The following is a 21355-nucleotide window of genomic DNA, read 5'->3' on the forward strand; positions in this document are numbered from 1 at the left end:
GCGCTGTGGGGCAGGAGGGCCGGCCCCTTAGGGGTCAGGTACCCAGGGGGGCGCTGTGGGGAAGGAGGACTGGCCGTGCAGGGGTCAGGTACCCAGGGGGGCGCTGTGGGGAAGGAGGACTGGCCGCGTAGGGGTCAGGTACCCAGGGGGGCGCTGTGGGGCAGGAGGGCCAGCCGTGCAGGGGTCAGGTACCCAGGGGGGGTGCTGTGGGGCAGGAGGGCCAGCCGCGTAGGGGTCAGGTACCCAGGGGGGCGCTGTGGGGCAGGAGGGCCAGCCGCGTAGGGGTCAGGTACCCAGGGGGGGCGCTGTGGGGCAGGAGGGCCGGCCGCATAGGGGTCAGGTACCCAGGGGGGCGCTGTGGGGCAGGAGGGCCAGCCGCATAGGGGTCAGGTACCCATGGGGGCGCTGTGGGGCAGGGGGGCCGGCCCCTTAGGGGTCAGGTACCCAGGGGGGCGCTGTGGGGAAGGAGGACTGGCCGTGCAGGGGTCAGGTACCCAGCGGAGAGCATGGTGGGGCAGCGGGGGGGCCTGTCTCGGGGGGGTTGGTGGGGGCTGGGGGGCCTGTCTCGGGAATGGTGGGGCCCCGGGGGGCTTGTCTCAGGGGAATGGTGGGGCCCCGGGGGGGCCTGTCTTGGGGGGATAGTGGGGCGCTGGGGGGCTTGTCTCGGGGGGATAGTGGGGCCCCGGGGGGCTTGTCTCGGGAACGTTGGGGCCCCGGGGGGCCTGTCTCGGGATAGTGGGGCCCCGGGGGGCTTGACTCGGGGGGGATAGTGGGGCCCCGGGGGGCTTGTCTCGGGAACGTTGGGGCCCCGGGGGGCCTGTCTCGGGGGGATAGTGGGGCCCCGGGGGGCCTGTCTCGGGGGGATAGTGGGGCCCCGGGGGGCTTGTCTCGGGAACGTTGGGGCCCCGGGGGGCCTGTCTCGGGATAGTGGGGCCCCGGGGGGCTTGACTCGGGGGGGATAGTGGGGCCCCGGGGGGCTTGTCTCGGGAACGTTGGGGCCCCGGGGGGCCTGTCTCGGGGGGATAGTGGGGCCCCGGGGGGCCTGTCTCGGGGGGGATAGTGGGGCGCTGGGGGGCCTGTCTCGGGGGGGATAGTGGGGCCCCGGGGGGCCTGTCTCGGGGGGGATAGTGGGGCGCTGGGGGGCCTGTCTCGGGGGGGATAGTGGGGCCCCGGGGGGGATAGTGGGGCCCCGGGGGGCCTGTCTCGGGGGGGATAGTGGGGCGCTGGGGGGCCTGTCTCGGGGGGGATAGTGGGGCCCCAGGGGGCTCGTCTCGGGAATGGTGGGGCCAGCAGGGTGCCAGGCAGACACAGCTCCGGGGGTGCGTCCATGGCAGCAGGAGGCACCGCGCCCGCCCTGCCCGGGTCCCGCTGATAAAGGCTCAGCCGTGTGGCAGGGCCCGATAAGGCCCAAAGGCGTCCGGCCGCCCCTGGCTGGCTGGGAGCTGCGTCGCATCCCACCCCCCGGGCGGGGGGCAGCGTCTGCTCGGCGGGTTTGTGACCCGAGGTCCTGGGGCCGCCGGTGACCTCAGGAGGCCGGTCCCTGGTCCCCCAGGCGCCTGTGTCCCTGCGCGGGCCCTGCCCTCGGCTGCCCTCAATGCCCTGGGCCGGGACCCTCACGCCCCGGCTCTCCCCCCACCTCCCAGGCACCGAGCTGTGGGGCCGGGCTGGGAGTCCAGCTGCCCCCCGCCCCGCATCATAGACAGAACACGGACCGGGCATCACAGCTGGCTTTATTCAGAGAGCAGCACCACACGCCCGCCCCTGCCTCCTGGGGCGCCCCTGCAGCTGAACCCCCTCCGTGTGCATCCCCCACCCCACAGCCCCCCGCATCCCAGCGCACAGCCCCCACCCCACAGCCCCCCCCGCATCCCAGCGCACAGCCCTCACCCCACAGCCCCCCCGCATCCCAGCGCACAGCCCTCACCCCACAGCCCCCCGCATCCCACAGCCCCCCACATCCCACAGTGAACAACCCCCAACCCCTCTGTCCCACCCCAAACCTGGCTCTTTCCCTCCACGCTGCCTTCCTGTCTGCTCATGGTGCCCCTCTCCCCGGCTGGCACCATAGCTGCCCCCAGCGCCGGGTTTAACCCTGCGCCGCCTGAGCACCCCCTGGTGCCTGGAGTGGGCTCAGGTCCCTCCCGCTTCCCCCAGCCGAGGTGCCCGCCGGCTCCAGCTTGCGGCTGATCTGCTCCAAGACGCTCAGCACCTGCTCCAGCTTGGTCAGCACCTGGGAGTCAGGACAGGGGGGGCAGGTGTTGGGGGCTGCGGCCGCCGGTTCATCTGTAGGCGGCTTGGAGGGGTCTGTGGGCACAAAGCGGGCACATGCGTCACCACAAAGGGCACCCCCTCCCATGCAGCCGTGCACCCACGCTGCCCCCACCTCACCCAGCAGGCAGTGCCGGGGGGCCGGCCACTGGCTCGGGGGGCCTCGCTGGGGGTGCTGCGGGGCTGGACCTCAGCTGGGGGAGGACGGGCAGGCGTGGACGGTGCAGGGACGGGACACTGGCCATGTGGGGGCTCCCAGCCCTGGAGAGCCAAGGGAGTGCAGGCCAGGCTGCGACCCGACTCCGCGCAGCCTCCAGGGCAGTCCCCAGCAGCCCCTAGAGCAGCGAGTCCCCGGAGCCCCTAGAGCAGCGAGTCCCCGGCAGCCCCTAGAGCAGCGAGTCCCCGGAGCCCCTAGAGCAGCGAGTCCCCGGAGCCCCTAGAGCAGCGAGTCCCCAGCAGCCCCTAGAGCAGCGAGTCCCCGGAGCCCCTAGAGCAGCGAGTCCCCGGAGCCCCCAGAGCAGCGAGTCCCCAGCAGCCCCTAGAGCAGCGAGTCCCCAGCAGCCCCTAGAGCAGCGAGTCCCCGGCAGCCCCTAGAGCAGCGAGTCCCCGGAGCCCCTAGAGCAGCGAGTCCCCAGCAGCCCCTAGAGCAGCGAGTCCCCGGCGGCCCCTAGAGCAGCGAGTCCCCGGCGGCCCCTAGAGCAGCGAGTCCCCGGCGGCCCCTAGAGCAGCGAGTCCCCGGAGCCCCCAGAGCAGCGAGTCCCCAGCAGCCCCTAGAGCAGCGAGTCCCCGGCAGGCCCTAGAGCAGCGAGTCCCCGGAGCCCCTAGAGCAGCGAGTCCCCAGCAGCCCCTAGAGCAGCGAGTCCCCAGCAGCCCCTAGAGCAGCGAGTCCCCGGAGCCCCTAGAGCAGCGAGTCCCCGGCGGCCCCTAGAGCAGCGAGTCCCCGGAGCCCCCAGAGCAGCGAGTCCCCGGAGCCCCTAGAGCAGCGAGACCCCGGAGCCCCCAGAGCAGCGAGTCCCCGGCGGCCCCTAGAGCAGCGAGTCCCCGGAGCCCCTAGAGCAGCGAGTCCCCGGAGCCCCTAGAGCAGCGAGTCCCCGGCGGCCCCTAGAGCAGCGAGTCCCCGGAGCCCCCAGAGCAGCGAGTCCCCGGAGCCCCTAGAGCAGCGAGACCCCGGCGGCCCCTAGAGCAGCGAGTCCCCGGCGGCCCCTAGAGCAGTGAGTCCCCGGCGGCCCCCAGAGCAGCGAGTCCCCGGAGCCCCCAGAGCAGCGAGTCCCCGGCGGCCCCTAGAGCAGCGAGTCCCCGGAGCCCCTAGAGCAGCGAGTCCCCAGAGCCCCCAGAGCAGAGAGTCCCCGGCGGCCCCTAGAGCAGCGAGTCCGCGGAGCCCCCAGAGCAGAGAGTCCCCGGAGCCCCCAGAGCAGCGAGTCCCCGGCGGCCCCCAGAGCAGCGAGTCCCCGGCGGCCCCTAGAGCAGCGAGTCCCCGGCGGCCCCTAGAGCAGCGAGGCCCCGGAGCCCCTAGAGCAGCGAGTCCCCGGCGGCCCCAGAGCAGCGAGTCCCCGGCGGCCCCAGAGCAGCGAGTCCCCGGAGCCCCCAGAGCAGCGAGTCCCCGGAGCCCCCAGAGCAGAGAGTCCCCGGAGCCCCCAGAGCAGCGAGTCCCCGGCGGCCCCCAGAGCAGCGAGTCCCCGGCGGCCCCCAGAGCAGCGAGTCCCCGGCGGCCCTAGAGCAGCGAGTCCCCGGCGGCCCCTAGAGCAGCGAGTCCCCGGAGCCCCCAGAGCAGCGAGTCCCCGGCGGCCCCTAGAGCAGCGAGTCCCCGGAGCCCCCAGAGCAGCGAGTCCCCGGCGGCCCCCAGAGCAGCGAGTCCCCGGCGGCCCCTAGAGCAGCGAGTCCCCGGCGGCCCCTAGAGCAGCGAGTCCCCGGAGCCCCCAGAGCAGAGAGTCCCCGGAGCCCCCAGAGCAGCGAGTCCCCGGAGCCCCCAGAGCAGAGAGTCCCCGGAGCCCCCAGAGCAGCGAGTCCCCGGCGGCCCCCAGAGCAGCGAGTCCCCGGCGGCCCCCAGAGCAGCGAGTCCCCGGCGGCCCCTAGAGCAGCGAGTCCCCGGAGCCCCCAGAGCAGCGAGTCCCCGGCGGCCCCCAGAGCAGCGAGTCCCCGGCGGCCCCAGAGCAGCGAGTCCCCGGAGCCCCCAGAGCAGCGAGTCCCCGGCGGCCCCCAGAGCAGCGAGTCCCCGAAGCCCCTAGAGCAGCGAGTCCCCGGAGCCCCCAGAGCAGAGAGTCCCCGGAGCCCCTAGAGCAGCGAGTCCCCGGAGCCCCCAGAGCAGAGAGTCCCCGGCGGCCCCCAGAGCAGCGAGTCCCCGGCGGCCCCCAGAGCAGCGAGTCCCCGGCGGCCCCCAGAGCAGCGAGTCCCCGGAGCCCCTAGAGCAGCGAGTCCCCGGCGGCCCCAGAGCAGCGAGTCCCCGGCGGCCCCCAGAGCAGCGAGTCCCCGGAGCCCCCAGAGCAGAGAGTCCCCGGAGCCCCCAGAGCAGCGAGTCCCCGGCGGCCCCCAGAGCAGCGAGTCCCCGGCGGCCCGCAGAGCAGCGAGTCCCCGGCGGCCCCTAGAGCAGCGAGTCCCCGGAGCCCCTAGAGCAGCGAGTCCCCGGAGCCCCTAGAGCAGCGAGTCCCCGGCGGCCACAGAGCAGCGAGTCCCCGGCGGCCCCCAGAGCAGCGAGTCCCCGGCGGCCCCCAGAGCAGCGAGTCCCCGGAGCCCCTAGAGCAGCGAGTCCCCAGAGCCCCTAGAGCTGCGAGTCCCCGGCGGCCCCCAGAGCAGCGAGTCCCCGGCGGCCCCCAGAGCAGCGAGTCCCCGGAGCCCCCAGAGCAGCGAGTCCCCGGAGCCCCTAGAGCAGCGAGTCCCCGGAGCCCCTAGAGCAGCGAGTCCCCGGCGGCCACAGAGCAGCGAGTCCCCGGCGGCCCCCAGAGCAGCGAGTCCCCGGCGGCCCCCAGAGCAGCGAGTCCCCGGAGCCCCCAGAGCAGCGAGTCCCCGGAGCCCCCAGAGCAGAGAGTCCCCGGAGCCCCCAGAGCAGCGAGTCCCCGGCGGCCCCCAGAGCAGCGAGTCCCCGGCGGCCCCCAGAGCAGCGAGTCCCCGGCGGCCCTAGAGCAGCGAGTCCCCGGCGGCCCCTAGAGCAGCGAGTCCCCGGAGCCCCCAGAGCAGCGAGTCCCCGGCGGCCCCTAGAGCAGCGAGTCCCCGGAGCCCCCAGAGCAGCGAGTCCCCGGCGGCCCCCAGAGCAGCGAGTCCCCGGCGGCCCCTAGAGCAGCGAGTCCCCGGCGGCCCCTAGAGCAGCGAGTCCCCGGAGCCCCCAGAGCAGAGAGTCCCCGGAGCCCCCAGAGCAGCGAGTCCCCGGAGCCCCCAGAGCAGAGAGTCCCCGGAGCCCCCAGAGCAGCGAGTCCCCGGCGGCCCCCAGAGCAGCGAGTCCCCGGCGGCCCCCAGAGCAGCGAGTCCCCGGCGGCCCCTAGAGCAGCGAGTCCCCGGAGCCCCCAGAGCAGCGAGTCCCCGGCGGCCCCCAGAGCAGCGAGTCCCCGGCGGCCCCAGAGCAGCGAGTCCCCGGAGCCCCCAGAGCAGCGAGTCCCCGGCGGCCCCCAGAGCAGCGAGTCCCCGAAGCCCCTAGAGCAGCGAGTCCCCGGAGCCCCCAGAGCAGAGAGTCCCCGGAGCCCCTAGAGCAGCGAGTCCCCGGAGCCCCCAGAGCAGAGAGTCCCCGGCGGCCCCCAGAGCAGCGAGTCCCCGGCGGCCCCCAGAGCAGCGAGTCCCCGGAGCCCCTAGAGCAGCGAGTCCCCGGCGGCCCCAGAGCAGCGAGTCCCCGGCGGCCCCAGAGCAGCGAGTCCCCGGCGGCCCCCAGAGCAGCGAGTCCCCGGAGCCCCCAGAGCAGAGAGTCCCCGGAGCCCCCAGAGCAGCGAGTCCCCGGCGGCCCCCAGAGCAGCGAGTCCCCGGCGGCCCGCAGAGCAGCGAGTCCCCGGCGGCCCCTAGAGCAGCGAGTCCCCGGAGCCCCTAGAGCAGCGAGTCCCCGGAGCCCCTAGAGCAGCGAGTCCCCGGCGGCCACAGAGCAGCGAGTCCCCGGCGGCCCCCAGAGCAGCGAGTCCCCGGCGGCCCCCAGAGCAGCGAGTCCCCGGAGCCCCTAAAGCAGCGAGTCCCCAGAGCACCTAGAGCTGCGAGTCCCCGGCGGCCCCCAGAGCAGCGAGTCCCCGGCGGCCCCCAGAGCAGCGAGTCCCCGGAGCCCCCAGAGCAGCGAGTCCCCGGAGCCCCTAGAGCAGCGAGTCCCCGGAGCCCCTAGAGCAGCGAGTCCCCGGCGGCCACAGAGCAGCGAGTCCCCAGAGCCCCTAGAGCTGCGAGTCCCCGGCGGCCCCCAGAGCAGCGAGTCCCCGGCGGCCCCCAGAGCAGCGAGTCCCCGGAGCCCCCAGAGCAGCGAGTCCCCGGAGCCCCTAGAGCAGCGAGTCCCCGGAGCCCCTAGAGCAGCGAGTCCCCGGCGGCCACAGAGCAGCGAGTCCCCGGCGGCCCCCAGAGCAGCGAGTCCCCGGAGCCCCCAGAGCAGCGAGTCCCCGGAGCCCCCAGAGCAGAGAGTCCCCGGAGCCCCCAGAGCAGCGAGTCCCCGGCGGCCCCCAGAGCAGCGAGTCCCCGGCGGCCCCCAGAGCAGCGAGTCCCCGGCGGCCCTAGAGCAGCGAGTCCCCGGCGGCCCCTAGAGCAGCGAGTCCCCGGAGCCCCCAGAGCAGAGAGTCCCCGGCGGCCCCTAGAGCAGCGAGTCCCCGGAGCCCCCAGAGCAGCGAGTCCCCGGCGGCCCCTAGAGCAGCGAGTCCCCGGAGCCCCCAGAGCAGCGAGTCCCCGGCGGCCCCCAGAGCAGCGAGTCCCCGGCGGCCCCTAGAGCAGCGAGTCCCCGGCGGCCCCTAGAGCAGCGAGTCCCCGGAGCCCCCAGAGCAGAGAGTCCCCGGAGCCCCCAGAGCAGCGAGTCCCCGGAGCCCCCAGAGCAGCGAGTCCCCGGCGGCCCCCAGAGCAGCGAGTCCCCGGCGGCCCCCAGAGCAGCGAGTCCCCGGCGGCCCCTAGAGCAGCGAGTCCCCGGAGCCCCCAGAGCAGCGAGTCCCCGGCGGCCCCCAGAGCAGCGAGTCCCCGGCGGCCCCAGAGCAGCGAGTCCCCGGAGCCCCCAGAGCAGCGAGTCCCCGGCGGCCCCCAGAGCAGCGAGTCCCCGAAGCCCCTAGAGCAGCGAGTCCCCGGAGCCCCCAGAGCAGAGAGTCCCCGGAGCCCCTAGAGCAGCGAGTCCCCGGAGCCCCCAGAGCAGAGAGTCCCCGGCGGCCCCCAGAGCAGCGAGTCCCCGGCGGCCCCCAGAGCAGCGAGTCCCCGGAGCCCCTAGAGCAGCGAGTCCCCGGCGGCCCCAGAGCAGCGAGTCCCCGGCGGCCCCAGAGCAGCGAGTCCCCGGCGGCCCCCAGAGCAGCGAGTCCCCGGAGCCCCCAGAGCAGAGAGTCCCCGGAGCCCCCAGAGCAGCGAGTCCCCGGCGGCCCCCAGAGCAGCGAGTCCCCGGCGGCCCGCAGAGCAGCGAGTCCCCGGCGGCCCCTAGAGCAGCGAGTCCCCGGAGCCCCTAGAGCAGCGAGTCCCCGGAGCCCCTAGAGCAGCGAGTCCCCGGCGGCCACAGAGCAGCGAGTCCCCGGCGGCCCCCAGAGCAGCGAGTCCCCGGCGGCCCCCAGAGCAGCGAGTCCCCGGAGCCCCTAGAGCAGCGAGTCCCCAGAGCCCCTAGAGCTGCGAGTCCCCGGCGGCCCCCAGAGCAGCGAGTCCCCGGCGGCCCCCAGAGCAGCGAGTCCCCGGAGCCCCCAGAGCAGCGAGTCCCCGGAGCCCCTAGAGCAGCGAGTCCCCGGAGCCCCTAGAGCAGCGAGTCCCCGGCGGCCACAGAGCAGCGAGTCCCCGGCGGCCCCCAGAGCAGCGAGTCCCCGGCGGCCCCCAGAGCAGCGAGTCCCCGGAGCCCCTAGAGCAGCGAGTCCCCGGAGCCCCTAGAGCTGCGAGTCCCCGGCGGCCCCCAGAGCAGCGAGTCCCCGGCGGCCCCCAGAGCAGCGAGTCCCCGGAGCCCCCAGAGCAGCGAGTCCCCGGCGGCCACAGAGCAGCGAGTCCCCGGCGGCCACAGAGCAGCGAGTCCCCGGCGGCCCCCAGAGCAGCGAGTCCCCGGCGGCCCCCAGAGCAGCGAGTCCCCGGCGGCCCCCAGAGCAGCGAGTCCCCGGAGCCCCTAGAGCAGCGAGTCCCCAGAGCCCCTAGAGCAGCGAGTCCCCGGCGGCCCCCAGAGCAGCGAGTCCCCGGCGGCCCCCAGAGCAGCGAGTCCCCGGAGCCCCCAGAGCAGCGAGTCCCCGGAGCCCCCAGAGCAGCGAGTCCCCGGAGCCCCTAGAGCAGCGAGTCCCCAGCAGCCCCTAGAGCAGCGAGTCCCCGGCGGCCCCTAGAGCAGCGAGTCCCCGGAGCCCTTAGAGCAGCGAGTCCCCGGAGCCCCCAGAGCAGCGAGTCCCCGGAGCCCTTAGAGCAGCGAGTCCCCCGCGACCCCAGAGCAGCGAGTCCCCGGCGGCCCCCAGAGCAGCGAGTCCCCGGAGCCCCTAGAGCAGCGAGTCCCCGGCGACCCCAGAGCAGCGAGTCCCCGGCGGCCCCTAGAGCAGCGAGTCCCCGGAGCCCCTAGAGCAGCGAGTCCCCGGCGGCCCCTAGAGCAGCGAGTCCCCGGAGCCCACAGAGCAGCGAGTCCCCGGAGCCCCTAGAGCAGCGAGTCCCCGGAGCCCCTAGAGCAGCGAGTCCCCGGCAGCCCCTAGAGCAGCGAGTCCCCGGCGGCCCCCAGAGCAGCGAGTCCCCGGCGGCCCCCAGAGCAGCGAGTCCCCGGCGGCCCCAGAGCAGCGAGTCCCCGGCGGCCCCCAGAGCAGCGAGTCCCCGGCGGCCCCCAGAGCAGCGAGTCCCCGGCGGCCCCAGAGCAGCGAGTCCCCGGCGGCCCCTAGAGCAGCGAGTCCCCGGAGCCCCTAGAGCTGCGAGTCCCCGGCGGCCCCCAGAGCAGCGAGTCCCCGGCGGCCCCCAGAGCAGCGAGTCCCCGGCGGCCCCTAGAGCAGCGAGTCCCCGGCGGCCCCTAGAGCAGCGAGTCCCCGGAGCCCCTAGAGCAGCGAGTCCCCGGAGCCCCTAGAGCAGCGAGTCCCCGGAGCCCCTAGAGCAGCGAGTCCCCGGCGGCCCCCAGAGCAGCGAGTCCCCGGCGGCCCCCAGAGCGGCGAGTCCCCGGAGCCCCCAGAGCAGCGAGTCCCCGGCGGCCCCCAGAGCAGAGAGTCCCCGGAGCCCCCAGAGCAGCGAGTCCCCGGCGGCCCCCAGAGCAGCGAGTCCCCGGCGGCCCCCAGAGCAGCGAGTCCCCGGCGGCCCCCAGAGCAGAGAGTCCCCGGAGCCCCCAGAGCAGCGAGTCCCCGGAGCCCCCAGAGCAGAGAGTCCCCGGAGCCCCCAGAGCAGCGAGTCCCCGGCGGCCCCCAGAGCAGCGAGTCCCCGGCGGCCCCCAGAGCAGCGAGTCCCCGGCGGCCCCTAGAGCAGCGAGTCCCCGGAGCCCCCAGAGCAGCGAGTCCCCGGCGGCCCCCAGAGCAGCGAGTCCCCGGCGGCCCCAGAGCAGCGAGTCCCCGGAGCCCCCAGAGCAGCGAGTCCCCGGCGGCCCCCAGAGCAGCGAGTCCCCGAAGCCCCTAGAGCAGCGAGTCCCCGGAGCCCCCAGAGCAGAGAGTCCCCGGAGCCCCTAGAGCAGCGAGTCCCCGGAGCCCCCAGAGCAGAGAGTCCCCGGCGGCCCCCAGAGCAGCGAGTCCCCGGCGGCCCACAGAGCAGCGAGTCCCCGGCGGCCCCCAGAGCAGCGAGTCCCCGGAGCCCCTAGAGCAGCGAGTCCCCGGCGGCCCCAGAGCAGCGAGTCCCCGGCGGCCCCAGAGCAGCGAGTCCCCGGCGGCCCCTAGAGCAGCGAGTCCCCGGAGCCCCCAGAGCAGAGAGTCCCCGGAGCCCCCAGAGCAGCGAGTCCCCGGCGGCCCCCAGAGCAGCGAGTCCCCGGCGGCCCGCAGAGCAGCGAGTCCCCGGCGGCCCCTAGAGCAGCGAGTCCCCGGAGCCCCTAGAGCAGCGAGTCCCCGGAGCCCCTAGAGCAGCGAGTCCCCGGCGGCCACAGAGCAGCGAGTCCCCGGCGGCCCCCAGAGCAGCGAGTCCCCGGCGGCCCCCAGAGCAGCGAGTCCCCGGAGCCCCTAGAGCAGCGAGTCCCCAGAGCCCCTAGAGCTGCGAGTCCCCGGCGGCCCCCAGAGCAGCGAGTCCCCGGCGGCCCCCAGAGCAGCGAGTCCCCGGAGCCCCCAGAGCAGCGAGTCCCCGGAGCCCCTAGAGCAGCGAGTCCCCGGAGCCCCTAGAGCAGCGAGTCCCCGGCGGCCACAGAGCAGCGAGTCCCCGGCGGCCCCCAGAGCAGCGAGTCCCCGGCGGCCCCCAGAGCAGCGAGTCCCCGGAGCCCCCAGAGCAGCGAGTCCCCGGAGCCCCCAGAGCAGAGAGTCCCCGGAGCCCCCAGAGCAGCGAGTCCCCGGCGGCCCCCAGAGCAGCGAGTCCCCGGCGGCCCCCAGAGCAGCGAGTCCCCGGCGGCCCTAGAGCAGCGAGTCCCCGGCGGCCCCTAGAGCAGCGAGTCCCCGGAGCCCCCAGAGCAGCGAGTCCCCGGCGGCCCCTAGAGCAGCGAGTCCCCGGAGCCCCCAGAGCAGCGAGTCCCCGGCGGCCCCTAGAGCAGCGAGTCCCCGGCGGCCCCTAGAGCAGCGAGTCCCCGGCGGCCCCTAGAGCAGCGAGTCCCCGGAGCCCCCAGAGCAGAGAGTCCCCGGAGCCCCCAGAGCAGCGAGTCCCCGGAGCCCCCAGAGCAGAGAGTCCCCGGAGCCCCCAGAGCAGCGAGTCCCCGGCGGCCCCCAGAGCAGCGAGTCCCCGGAGCCCCCAGAGCAGCGAGTCCCCGGCGGCCCCCAGAGCAGCGAGTCCCCGGCGGCCCCCAGAGCAGCGAGTCCCCGGCGGCCCTAGAGCAGCGAGTCCCCGGCGGCCCCTAGAGCAGCGAGTCCCCGGAGCCCCCAGAGCAGCGAGTCCCCGGCGGCCCCTAGAGCAGCGAGTCCCCGGAGCCCCCAGAGCAGCGAGTCCCCGGCGGCCCCCAGAGCAGCGAGTCCCCGGCGTCCCCTAGAGCAGCGAGTCCCCGGCGGCCCCTAGAGCAGCGAGTCCCCGGAGCCCCCAGAGCAGAGAGTCCCCGGAGCCCCCAGAGCAGCGAGTCCCCGGAGCCCCCAGAGCAGAGAGTCCCCGGAGCCCCCAGAGCAGCGAGTCCCCGGCGGCCCCCAGAGCAGCGAGTCCCCGGCGGCCCCCAGAGCAGCGAGTCCCCGGCGGCCCCTAGAGCAGCGAGTCCCCGGAGCCCCCAGAGCAGCGAGTCCCCGGCGGCCCCCAGAGCAGCGAGTCCCCGGCGGCCCCCAGAGCAGCGAGTCCCCGGCGGCCCCAGAGCAGCGAGTCCCCGGAGCCCCCAGAGCAGCGAGTCCCCGGCGGCCCCCAGAGCAGCGAGTCCCCGAAGCCCCTAGAGCAGCGAGTCCCCGGAGCCCCCAGAGCAGAGAGTCCCCGGAGCCCCTAGAGCAGCGAGTCCCCGGAGCCCCCAGAGCAGAGAGTCCCCGGCGGCCCCCAGAGCAGCGAGTCCCCGGCGGCCCCCAGAGCAGCGAGTCCCCGGAGCCCCTAGAGCAGCGAGTCCCCGGCGGCCCCAGAGCAGCGAGTCCCCGGCGGCCCCAGAGCAGCGAGTCCCCGGCGGCCCCCAGAGCAGCGAGTCCCCGGAGCCCCCAGAGCAGAGAGTCCCCGGAGCCCCCAGAGCAGCGAGTCCCCGGCGGCCCCCAGAGCAGCGAGTCCCCGGCGGCCCGCAGAGCAGCGAGTCCCCGGCGGCCCCTAGAGCAGCGAGTCCCCGGAGCCCCTAGAGCAGCGAGTCCCCGGAGCCCCTAGAGCAGCGAGTCCCCGGCGGCCACAGAGCAGCGAGTCCCCGGCGGCCCCCAGAGCAGCGAGTCCCCGGCGGCCCCCAGAGCAGCGAGTCCCCGGAGCCCCTAGAGCAGCGAGTCCCCAGAGCCCCTAGAGCTGCGAGTCCCCGGCGGCCCCCAGAGCAGCGAGTCCCCGGCGGCCCCCAGAGCAGCGAGTCCCCGGAGCCCCCAGAGCAGCGAGTCCCCGGAGCCCCTAGAGCAGCGAGTCCCCGGAGCCCCTAGAGCAGCGAGTCCCCGGCGGCCACAGAGCAGCGAGTCCCCGGCGGCCACAGAGCAGCGAGTCCCCGGCGGCCCCCAGAGCAGCGAGTCCCCGGCGGCCCCCAGAGCAGCGAGTCCCCGGAGCCCCTAGAGCAGCGAGTCCCCGGCGGCCCCCAGAGCAGCGAGTCCCCGGAGCCCCCAGAGCAGCGAGTCCCCGGCGGCCACAGAGCAGCGAGTCCCCGGCGGCCCCCAGAGCAGCGAGTCCCCGGCGGCCCCCAGAGCAGCGAGTCCCCGGCGGCCCCCAGAGCAGCGAGTCCCCGGAGCCCCTAGAGCAGCGAGTCCCCAGAGCCCCTAGAGCAGCGAGTCCCCGGCGGCCCCCAGAGCAGCGAGTCCCCGGCGGCCCCCAGAGCAGCGAGTCCCCGGAGCCCCCAGAGCAGCGAGTCCCCGGAGCCCCCAGAGCAGCGAGTCCCCGGAGCCCCTAGAGCAGCGAGTCCCCAGCAGCCCCTAGAGCAGCGAGTCCCCGGCGGCCCCTAGAGCAGCGAGTCCCCGGAGCCCTTAGAGCAGCGAGTCCCCGGAGCCCCCAGAGCAGCGAGTCCCCGGAGCCCTTAGAGCAGCGAGTCCCCCGCGACCCCAGAGCAGCGAGTCCCCGGCGGCCCCCAGAGCAGCGAGTCCCCGGAGCCCCTAGAGCAGCGAGTCCCCGGCGACCCCAGAGCAGCGAGTCCCCGGCGGCCCCTAGAGCAGCGAGTCCCCGGAGCCCCTAGAGCAGCGAGTCCCCGGAGCCCCTAGAGCAGCGAGTCCCCGGAGCCCCTAGAGCAGCGAGTCCCCGGCGGCCCCCAGAGCAGCGAGTCCCCGGCGGCCCCCAGAGCGGCGAGTCCCCGGAGCCCCCAGAGCAGCGAGTCCCCGGCGGCCCCCAGAGCAGAGAGTCCCCGGAGCCCCCAGAGCAGCGAGTCCCCGGCGGCCCCCAGAGCAGCGAGTCCCCGGCGGCCCCCAGAGCAGCGAGTCCCCGGCGGCCCCCAGAGCAGCGAGTCCCCGGCGGCCCCAGAGCAGCGAGTCCCCGGCGGCCCCTAGAGCAGCGAGTCCCCGGAGCCCCTAGAGCTGCGAGTCCCCGGCGGCCCCCAGAGCAGCGAGTCCCCGGCGGCCCCCAGAGCAGCGAGTCCCCGGCGGCCCCTAGAGCAGCGAGTCCCCGGCGGCCCCTAGAGCAGCGAGTCCCCGGAGCCCCTAGAGCAGCGAGTCCCCGGAGCCCCTAGAGCAGCGAGTCCCCGGAGCCCCTAGAGCAGCGAGTCCCCGGCGGCCCCCAGAGCAGCGAGTCCCCGGCGGCCCCCAGAGCGGCGAGTCCCCGGAGCCCCCAGAGCAGCGAGTCCCCGGCGGCCCCCAGAGCAGAGAGTCCCCGGAGCCCCCAGAGCAGCGAGTCCCCGGCGGCCCCCAGAGCAGCGAGTCCCCGGCGGCCCCTAGAGCAGCGAGTCCCCGGCGGCCCCTAGAGCAGCGAGTCCCCGGAGCCCCTAGAGCAGCGAGTCCCCGGAGCCCCTAGAGCAGCGAGTCCCCGGAGCCCCTAGAGCAGCGAGTCCCCGGCGGCCCCCAGAGCAGCGAGTCCCCGGCGGCCCCCAGAGCAGCGAGTCCCCGGAGCCCCTAGAGCAGCGAGTCCCCGGCGGCCCCTAGAGCAGCGAGTCCCCGGCGGCCCCTAGAGCAGCGAGTCCCCGGAGCCCCTAGAGCAGCGAGTCCCCGGAGCCCCTAGAGCAGCGAGTCCCCGGCGGCCCCCAGAGCAGCGAGTCCCCGGCGACCCCAGAGCAGCGAGTCCCCGGCGACCCCAGAGCAGCGAGTCCCCGGCGGCCCCCAGAGCAGCGAGTCCCCGGAGCCCCTAGAGCAGCGAGTCCCCGGAGCCCCTAGAGCAGCGAGTCCCCGGCGGCCCCTAGAGCAGCGAGTCCCCGGAGCCCCCAGAGCAGCGAGTCCCCGGCGGCCCCTAGAGCAGCGAGTCCCCGGAGCCCCTAGAGCAGCGAGTCCCCGGAGCCCCTAGAGCAGCGAGTCCCCGGCGGCCCCCAGAGCAGCGAGTCCCCGGCGGCCCCCAGAGCAGCGAGTCCCTGGAGCCCCTAGAGCAGCGAGTCCCCGGCGACCCCCAGAGCAGCGAGTCCCCGGAGCCCCCCAGAGCAGCGAGTCCCCGGCGGCCCCAGAGCAGCGAGTCCCCGGAGCCCCTAGAGCAGCGAGTCCCCGGAGCCCCTAGAGCAGCGAGTCCCCGGAGCACCTAGAGCAGCGAGTCCCCGGCGGCCCCCAGAGCAGCGAGTCCCCGGCGGCCCCCAGAGCAGCGAGTCCCCGGAGCCCCTACAGCAGCGAGTCCCCGGAGCCCCTACAGCAGCGAGTCCCCGGAGCCCCTAGAGCAGCGAGTCCCCGGCGGCCCCAGAGCAGCGAGTCCCCGGCGGCCCCCAGAGCAGCGAGTCCCCGGCGGCCCCCAGAGCAGCGAGTCCCCGGCGGCCCCTAGAGCAGCGAGTCCCCGGAGCCCCTAGAGCAGCGAGTCCCCGGCGGCCCCAGAGCAGCGAGTCCCCGGAGCCCCTAGAGCAGCGAGTCCCCAGAGCCCCTAGAGCTGCGAGTCCCCGGCGGCCCCCAGAGCAGCGAGTCCCCGGCGGCCCCCAGAGCAGCGAGTCCCCGGAGCCCCCAGAGCAGCGAGTCCCCGGAGCCCCCAGAGCAGCGAGTCCCCGGAGCCCCTAGAGCAGCGAGTCCACAGCAGCCCCTAGAGCAGCGAGTCCCCGGCGGCCCCTAGAGCAGCGAGTCCCCGGAGCCCTTAGAGCAGCGAGTCCCCGGAGCCCCTAGAGCAGCGAGTCCCCGGCGACCCCAGAGCAGCGAGTCCCCGGCGGCCCCTAGAGCAGCGAGTCCCCGGAGCCCCTAGAGCAGCGAGTCCCCGGCGGCCCCAGAGCAGCGAGTCCCCGGAGCCCCCAGAGCAGCGAGTCCCCGGAGCCCCTAGAGCAGCGAGTCCCCGGCAGCCCCTAGAGCAGCGAGTCCCCGGCGGCCCCCAGAGCAGCGAGTCCCCGGCGGCCCCCAGAGCAGCGAGTCCCCGGCGGCCCCAGAGCAGCGAGTCCCCGGCGGCCCCCAGAGCAGCGAGTCCCCGGCGGCCCCCAGAGCAGCGAGTCCTCGGCGGCCCCAGAGCAGCGAGTCCCCGGCGGCCCCAGAGCAGCGAGTCCCCGGCGGCCCCTAGAGCAGCGAGTCCCCGGAGCCCCTAGAGCTGCGAGTCCCCGGCGGCCCCCAGAGCAGCGAGTCCCCGGCGGCCCCCAGAGCAGCGAGTCCCCGGAGCCCCTAGAGCAGCGAGTCCCCGGAGCCCCTAGAGCAGCGAGTCCCCGGCGGCCCCTAGAGCAGCGAGTCCCCGGAGCCCCTAGAGCAGCGAGTCCCCGGAGCCCCTAGAGCAGCGAGTCCCCGGAGCCCCTAGAGCAGCGAGTCCCCGGCGACCCCAGAGCAGCGAGTCCCCGGCGGCCCCCAGAGCAGCGAGTCCCCGGCGGCCCCCAGAGCAGCGAGTCCCCGGAGCCCCCAGAGCAGCGAGTCCCCTGCGGCCCCCAGAGCAGCGAGTCCCCGGAGCCCCTAGAGCAGCGAGTCCCCGGAGCCCCTAGAGCAGCGAGTCCCCGGCAGCCCCTAGAGCAGCGAGTCCCCGGCGGCCCCTAGAGCAGCGAGTCCCCGGCGGCCCCTAGAGCAGCGAGTCCCCGGCGGCCCCCAGAGCAGCGAGTCCCCGGCGGCCCCCAGAGCAGCAAGTCCCTGGAGCCCCTAGAGCAGCGAGTCCCCGGCGACCCCCAGAGCAGCGAGTCCCCGGAGCCCCCCAGAGCAGCGAGTCCCCGGCGGCCCCAGAGCAGCGAGTCCCCGGAGCCCCTAGAGCAGCGAGTCCCCGGAGCACCTAGAGCAGCGAGTCCCCGGCGGCCCCCAGAGCAGCGAGTCCCCGGAGCCCCTACAGCAGCGAGTCCCCGGAGCCCCTAGAGCAGCGAGTCCCCGGAGCCCCTAGAGCAGCGAGTCCCCGGCGGCCCCAGAGCAGCGAGTCCCCGGCGGCCCCCAGAGCAGCGAGTCCCCGGCGGCCCCAGAGCAGCGAGTCCCCGGAGCCCCTAGAGCAGCGAGTCCCCGGCGGCCCCCAGAGCAGCGAGTCCCCAGCGGCCCCTAGAGCAGCGAGTCCCCGGAGCCCCTAGAGCAGCGAGTCCCCGGCGGCCCCAGAGCAGCGAGTCCCCGGAGCCCCCAGAGCAGCGAGTCCCCGGAGCCCCCAGAGCAGCGAGTCCCCGGCGGCCCCCAGAGCAGCGAGTCCCCGGCGGCCCCCAGAGCAGCGAGTCCCCGGCGGCCCCCAGAGCAGCGAGTCCCCGGAGCCCCCAGAGCAGCGAGTCCCCGGCGGCCCCCAGAGCAGCGAGTCCCCGGAGACCCTAGAGCAGCGAGTCCCCGGAGCCCCTAGAGCAGCGAGTCCCCGGAGCCCCTAGAGCAGCGAGTCCCCGGCGGCCCCAGAGCAGCGAGTCCCCGGCGGCCCCCAGAGCAGCGAGTCCCCGGCGGCCCCCAGAGCAGCGAGTCCCCGGCGGCCCCAGAGCAGCGAGTCCCCGGAGCCCCTAGAGCAGCGAGTCCCCGGCGGCCCCCAGAGCAGCGAGTCCCCAGCGGCCCCTAGAGCAGCGAGTCCCCGGAGCCCCTAGAGCAGCGAGTCCCCGGCGGCCCCAGAGCAGCGAGTCCCCGGAGCCCCCAGAGCAGCGAGTCCCCGGAGCCCCCAGAGCAGCGAGTCCCCGGCGGCCCCCAGAGCAGCGAGTCCCCGGCGGCCCCCAGAGCAGCGAGTCCCCGGCGGCCCCCAGAGCAGCGAGTCCCCGGCGGCCCCCAGAGCAGCGAGTCCCCGGAGCCCCCAGAGCAGCGAGTCCCCGGCGGCCCCCAGAGCAGCGAGTCCCCGGAGACCCTAGAGCAGCGAGTCCCCGGCGGCCCCAGAGCAGCGAGTCCCCGGAGCCGCTAGAGCAGCGAGTCCCCGGAGGCCCCAGAGCAGCGAGTCCCCGGAGCCCCTAGAGCAGCGAGTCCCCGGCGGCCCCAGAGCAGCGAGTCCCCGGAGCCGCTAGAGCAGCGAGTCCCCGGAGGCCCCAGAGCAGCGAGTCCCCGGAGACCCTAGAGCAGCGAGTCCCCGGCGGCCCCAGAGCAGCGAGTCCCCGGAGCCGCCAGAGCAGCGAGTCCCCGGAGGCCCCAGAGCAGCGAGTCCCCGGCGGCCCCAGAGCAGCGAGTCCCCGGCGGCCCCTAGAGCAGCGAGTCCCCGGAGCCCCTAGAGCAGCGAGTCCCCGGAGCCCCCAGAGCAGCGAGTCCCCGGAGCCCCTAGAGCAGCGAGTCCCCGGAGCCCCCAGAGCAGCGAGTCCCCGGCTGCCCCCAGAGCAGCGAGTCCCCGGAGCCCCCAGAGCAGCGAGTCCCCGGCGGCCCCAGAGCAGCGAGTCCTCGGCGGCCCCAGAGCAGCGAGTCCCCGGCGGCCCCTAGAGCAGCGAGTCCCCGGCGGCCCCAGAGCAGCGAGTCCCCGGCGGCCCCCAGAGCAGCGAGTCCCCGGAGCCCCTAGAGCAGCGAGTCCCCGGCGGCCCCAGAGCAGCGAGTCCCCGGCGGCCCCAGAGCAGCGAGTCCCCGGAGCCCCTAGAGCAGCGAGTCCCCGGAGCCCCCAGAGCAGCGAGTCCCCGGAGCCCCTAGAGCAGCGAGTCCCCGGAGCCCCCAGAGCAGCGAGTCCCCGGCTGCCCCCAGAGCAGCGAGTCCCCGGAGCCCCCAGAGCAGCGAGTCCCCGGCGGCCCCAGAGCAGCGAGTCCTCGGCGGCCCCAGAGCAGCGAGTCCCCGGCGGCCCCTAGAGCAGCGAGTCCCCGGCGGCCCCAGAGCAGCGAGTCCCCGGCGGCCCCCAGAGCAGCGAGTCCCCGGAGCCCCTAGAGCAGCGAGTCCCCGGCGGCCCCAGAGCAGCGAGTCCCCGGCGGCCCCAGAGCAGCGAGTCCCCGGAGCCCCAGAGCAGCGAGTCCCCGGAGCCCCTAGAGCAGCGAGTCCCCGGCGGCCCCAGAGCAGCGAGTCCCCGGCGGCCCCTAGAGCAGCGAGTCCCCGGAGCCCCTAGAGCAGCGAGTCCCCGGAGCCCCCAGAGCAGCGAGTCCCCGGCGGCCCCAGAGCAGCGAGTCCCCGGAGCCCCTAGAGCAGCGAGTCCCCGGAGCCCCCAGAGCAGCGAGTCCCCGGCGGCCCCCAGAGCAGCGAGTCCCCGGCGGCCCCCAGAGCAGCGAGTCCCCGGCGGCCCCAGAGCAGCGAGTCCCCGGCGGCCCCAGAGCAGCGAGTCCCCGGCGGCCCCTAGAGCAGCGAGTCCCCGGAGCCCCTAGAGCAGCGAGTCCCCGGAGCCCCTAGAGCAGCGAGTCCCCGGAGCCCCTAGAGCAGCGAGTCCCCGGCGACCCCCAGAGCAGCGAGTCCCCGGAGCCCCTAGAGCAGCCAGTCCCCGGCGGCCCCCAGAGCAGCGAGTCCCCGGAGCCCCAGAGCAGCGAGTCCCCGGCGCCCCGGTGAGTACGTGCCAGGCCCCGGGTGGGCGCCAGCCTCTTACCCTCGACCTGAAGGACGACCTGCTTGATGCGCACGTCGGGCGCGTAGGTGACGTAGCAGCGGTAGTTCCCGGCGCTCTGTGGGGTCACCTTGCTGAGGTGGAGCGCCGCGTTGCCGCTCCGCAACCCCTCCATGCTCAGGGTGGCCCCCGGCCGACTCTCGCTCACCACCCCGTCGAACTCCACCAGCTGCCCGCCCCGGTGAAACCATTGCACCACCAGCTGGCTCAGGTCCACGGGCGGCTCCGGCACGGAGAACTGGCACTTCAGCACCACGTCGTCCCCCACCTGGGCGCGCACCGGAGAGGCGTCCGTCTCCACCGCCAGCTTGCCGGCTGCAGGGGCACAGCGGGGCAGGCTCAGGGGGCGGTGGGGGGCACGGCGGGGCAGGCTCAGGGGGCGGTGGGGGGCACGGCGGGGCAGGCTCAGGGGGCGGTGGGGGGCACGGCGGGGCAGGCTCAGGGGGCAGAGGGGGGCACGGCGGGGCAGGCTCGGGGGGCAGTGGGGGGCACGGCGGGGCAGGCTCGGGGGGTAGTGGGGGGCACGGCGGGGCAGGCTCGGGGGGCAGTGGGGGGCACGGTGGGGCAGGCTCGGGGGGCGGCGGGGGGCACGGTGGGGCAGGCTCGGGGGCGGCGGGGGGCACGGTGGGGCAGGCTCGGGGGGCGGCGGGGGGCACGGTGGGGCAGGCTCGGGGGGCGGCGGGGGGCACGGTGGGGCAGGCTCAGGAGGCAGAGGGGGGCACGGTGGGGCAGGCTCGGGGGCAGTGGGGGGCACGGTGGGGCAAGCTCGGGGAGCAGTGGGGGGCACGGTGGGGCAGGCTCAGGAGGCAGAGGGGGGCACGGTGGGGCAGGCTTGGGGGGCAGAGGGGGGCACGGCGGGGCAGGCTAAGGGGGCAGAGGGGGGCACGGTGGGGAAGCTCGGGGGCGGCGGGGGGCACGGCGGGGCAGGCTCAGGGGGCGGTGGGGGGCACGGCGGGGCAGGCTCGGGGGGTGGCGGGGGGCACGGTGGGGCAGGCTCGGGGGCAGTGGGGGGCACGGTGGGGCAAGCTCGGGGGGCAGTGGGGGGCACGGTGGGGCAGGCTCAGGAGGCAGAGGGGGGCACGGTGGGGCAGGCTCGGGGGGCAGCGGGGGGCACGGTGGGGCAGGCTCGGGGGGCAGCGGGGGGCACGGTGGGGCAGGCTCAGGGGGCAGTGGGGGGCACGGCGGGGCAGGCTCGGGGGGTGGCGGGGGGCACAGCGGGGCAGGCTCGGGGGGCGGTGGGGGGCACGGTGGGGCAGGCTCGGGGGGCGGTGGGGGGCACGGTGGGGCAGGCTCGGGGGGCGGCGGGGGGCACGGTGGGGCAGGCTCAGGGGAGGCGGGGGCACGGCTGGGCAGGCTCAGGGGGCGGTGGGGGGCACGGTGGGGCAGGCTCAGGGGGCGGCGGGGGGCACGGTGGGGCAGGCTCAGGGGGCGGTGGGGGGCACAGCGGGGCAGGCTCGGGGGGCGGTGGGGGGGCACGGTGGGGCAGGCTCAGGGGAGGCGGGGGCACGGCTGGGCAGGCTCGGGGGGCAGCGGGGGGCACGGTGGGGCAGGCTCGGGGGGCGGTGGGGGGCACGGTGGGGCAGGCTCGGGGGGCGGTGGGGGGCACGATGGGGCAGCCATGGGGTCACCCGGGGGGGTCTCTCTGCCCCGCTCCCTCCAGCCCCCGCCCAGCGCGCTGGGATTCCCCGAGCCGGCCGGGGGCTCTGCCCTGTGGGGGGGGGGCCCGGCCACTCACCGCAGCCCCGCAGGAGGCCGAGGCCGAGCAGCAGGGCCGGGAGGGGGCAGCTCATGTCGGCTCCGGGGCAGCGCGATGGGGCAGAGCGAGCGCCCGGCACAGCTGGAGCCAGAGACACGGGTCGCCTGCTCCCTGGCTGCCCCGCCCCGCCCCGCCCCCTGTGACGTAGTGGGGGGACTTGCTGGGCTGTGGCGACCCCTGCTGCCTGGAGCAAGACCCAGCAGGGAAAACCTCGCTAGGCAGAGGTAAGGCCAAACTGGTTGAACCAGACACCCCCATGGAGAGGAACAAAGGAAGGTGAATGCGGCCCTGGCTGGGGGGCAGGGCTGCAAGGGAATTTAGTTAGTTACTGTGGGAGAGCATGGAGGGGAGCCTAGGAGAAGGGGCTGGAGTTTAGGGGCCCAGTCTCCCCCATCTCAAGGGCAATAAACTTCCTCTATTCCACCGGCTGGTGCAGTCTGTTTGTGCCATTTCGGGGTGCAGGAGACGGGGAACCCCCAACGCGCCGTCACACCCCCCCTGCGTCTGCCCCGGCCCTGCCCCCCCCGCGTCCACCCCGGCCCTGCACCCCCCCGATCTGCCCCGGCCCTGCCCCCCCCGCGTCCGCCCCGGCCCTGCCCCCCCTGCATCCACCCCGGCCCTGCACCCCCCCGATCT

General features: G+C 76.1%; 1 protein-coding gene across 1 annotated transcript; it reads right to left on the reverse strand.

Moving 5' to 3' along the window:
• Positions 1-1985: 1985 nt before the first annotated feature.
• Positions 1986-20858, reverse strand: LOC142825845 (programmed cell death 1 ligand 1-like). The gene is made up of 3 exons (XM_075917935.1): positions 20699-20858; positions 18946-19278; positions 1986-2304 (listed from the first exon to the last, which is right to left on the reverse strand). Exons 1-3 carry the CDS (start codon positions 20751-20753, stop codon positions 2087-2089), a joined length of 606 nt encoding a protein of 201 aa, XP_075774050.1. The 5' UTR covers positions 20754-20858; the 3' UTR covers positions 1986-2086.
• Between the last annotated feature and the right edge of the window lie 497 nt (positions 20859-21355).

This window comes from Pelodiscus sinensis, unplaced genomic scaffold (genome assembly GCF_049634645.1).
Source record: "Pelodiscus sinensis isolate JC-2024 unplaced genomic scaffold, ASM4963464v1 ctg135, whole genome shotgun sequence".
NCBI classification, from domain to species: Eukaryota; Metazoa; Chordata; order Testudines; family Trionychidae; genus Pelodiscus; species Pelodiscus sinensis.

What these genes read in the sequence shown, in the direction of transcription:
- LOC142825845 (XM_075917935.1), bottom strand. Translation starts at nt 20,753, where the DNA reads ATGAGCTGCCCCCTCCCGGCCCTGCTGCTCGGCCTCGGCCTCCTGCGG. An exon ending in CGGCCTCCTGCGGGGCTGCG is followed by an intron (nt 19,279 to 20,698) that starts GTGAGTGGCCGG and finishes GTGCCCCTGCAG; the next exon opens with CCGGCAAGCTGGCGGTGGAG. An exon ending in GGTCGTCCTTCAGGTCGAGG is followed by an intron (nt 2,305 to 18,945) that starts GTAAGAGGCTGG and finishes TTGTGCCCACAG; the next exon opens with ACCCCTCCAAGCCGCCTACA.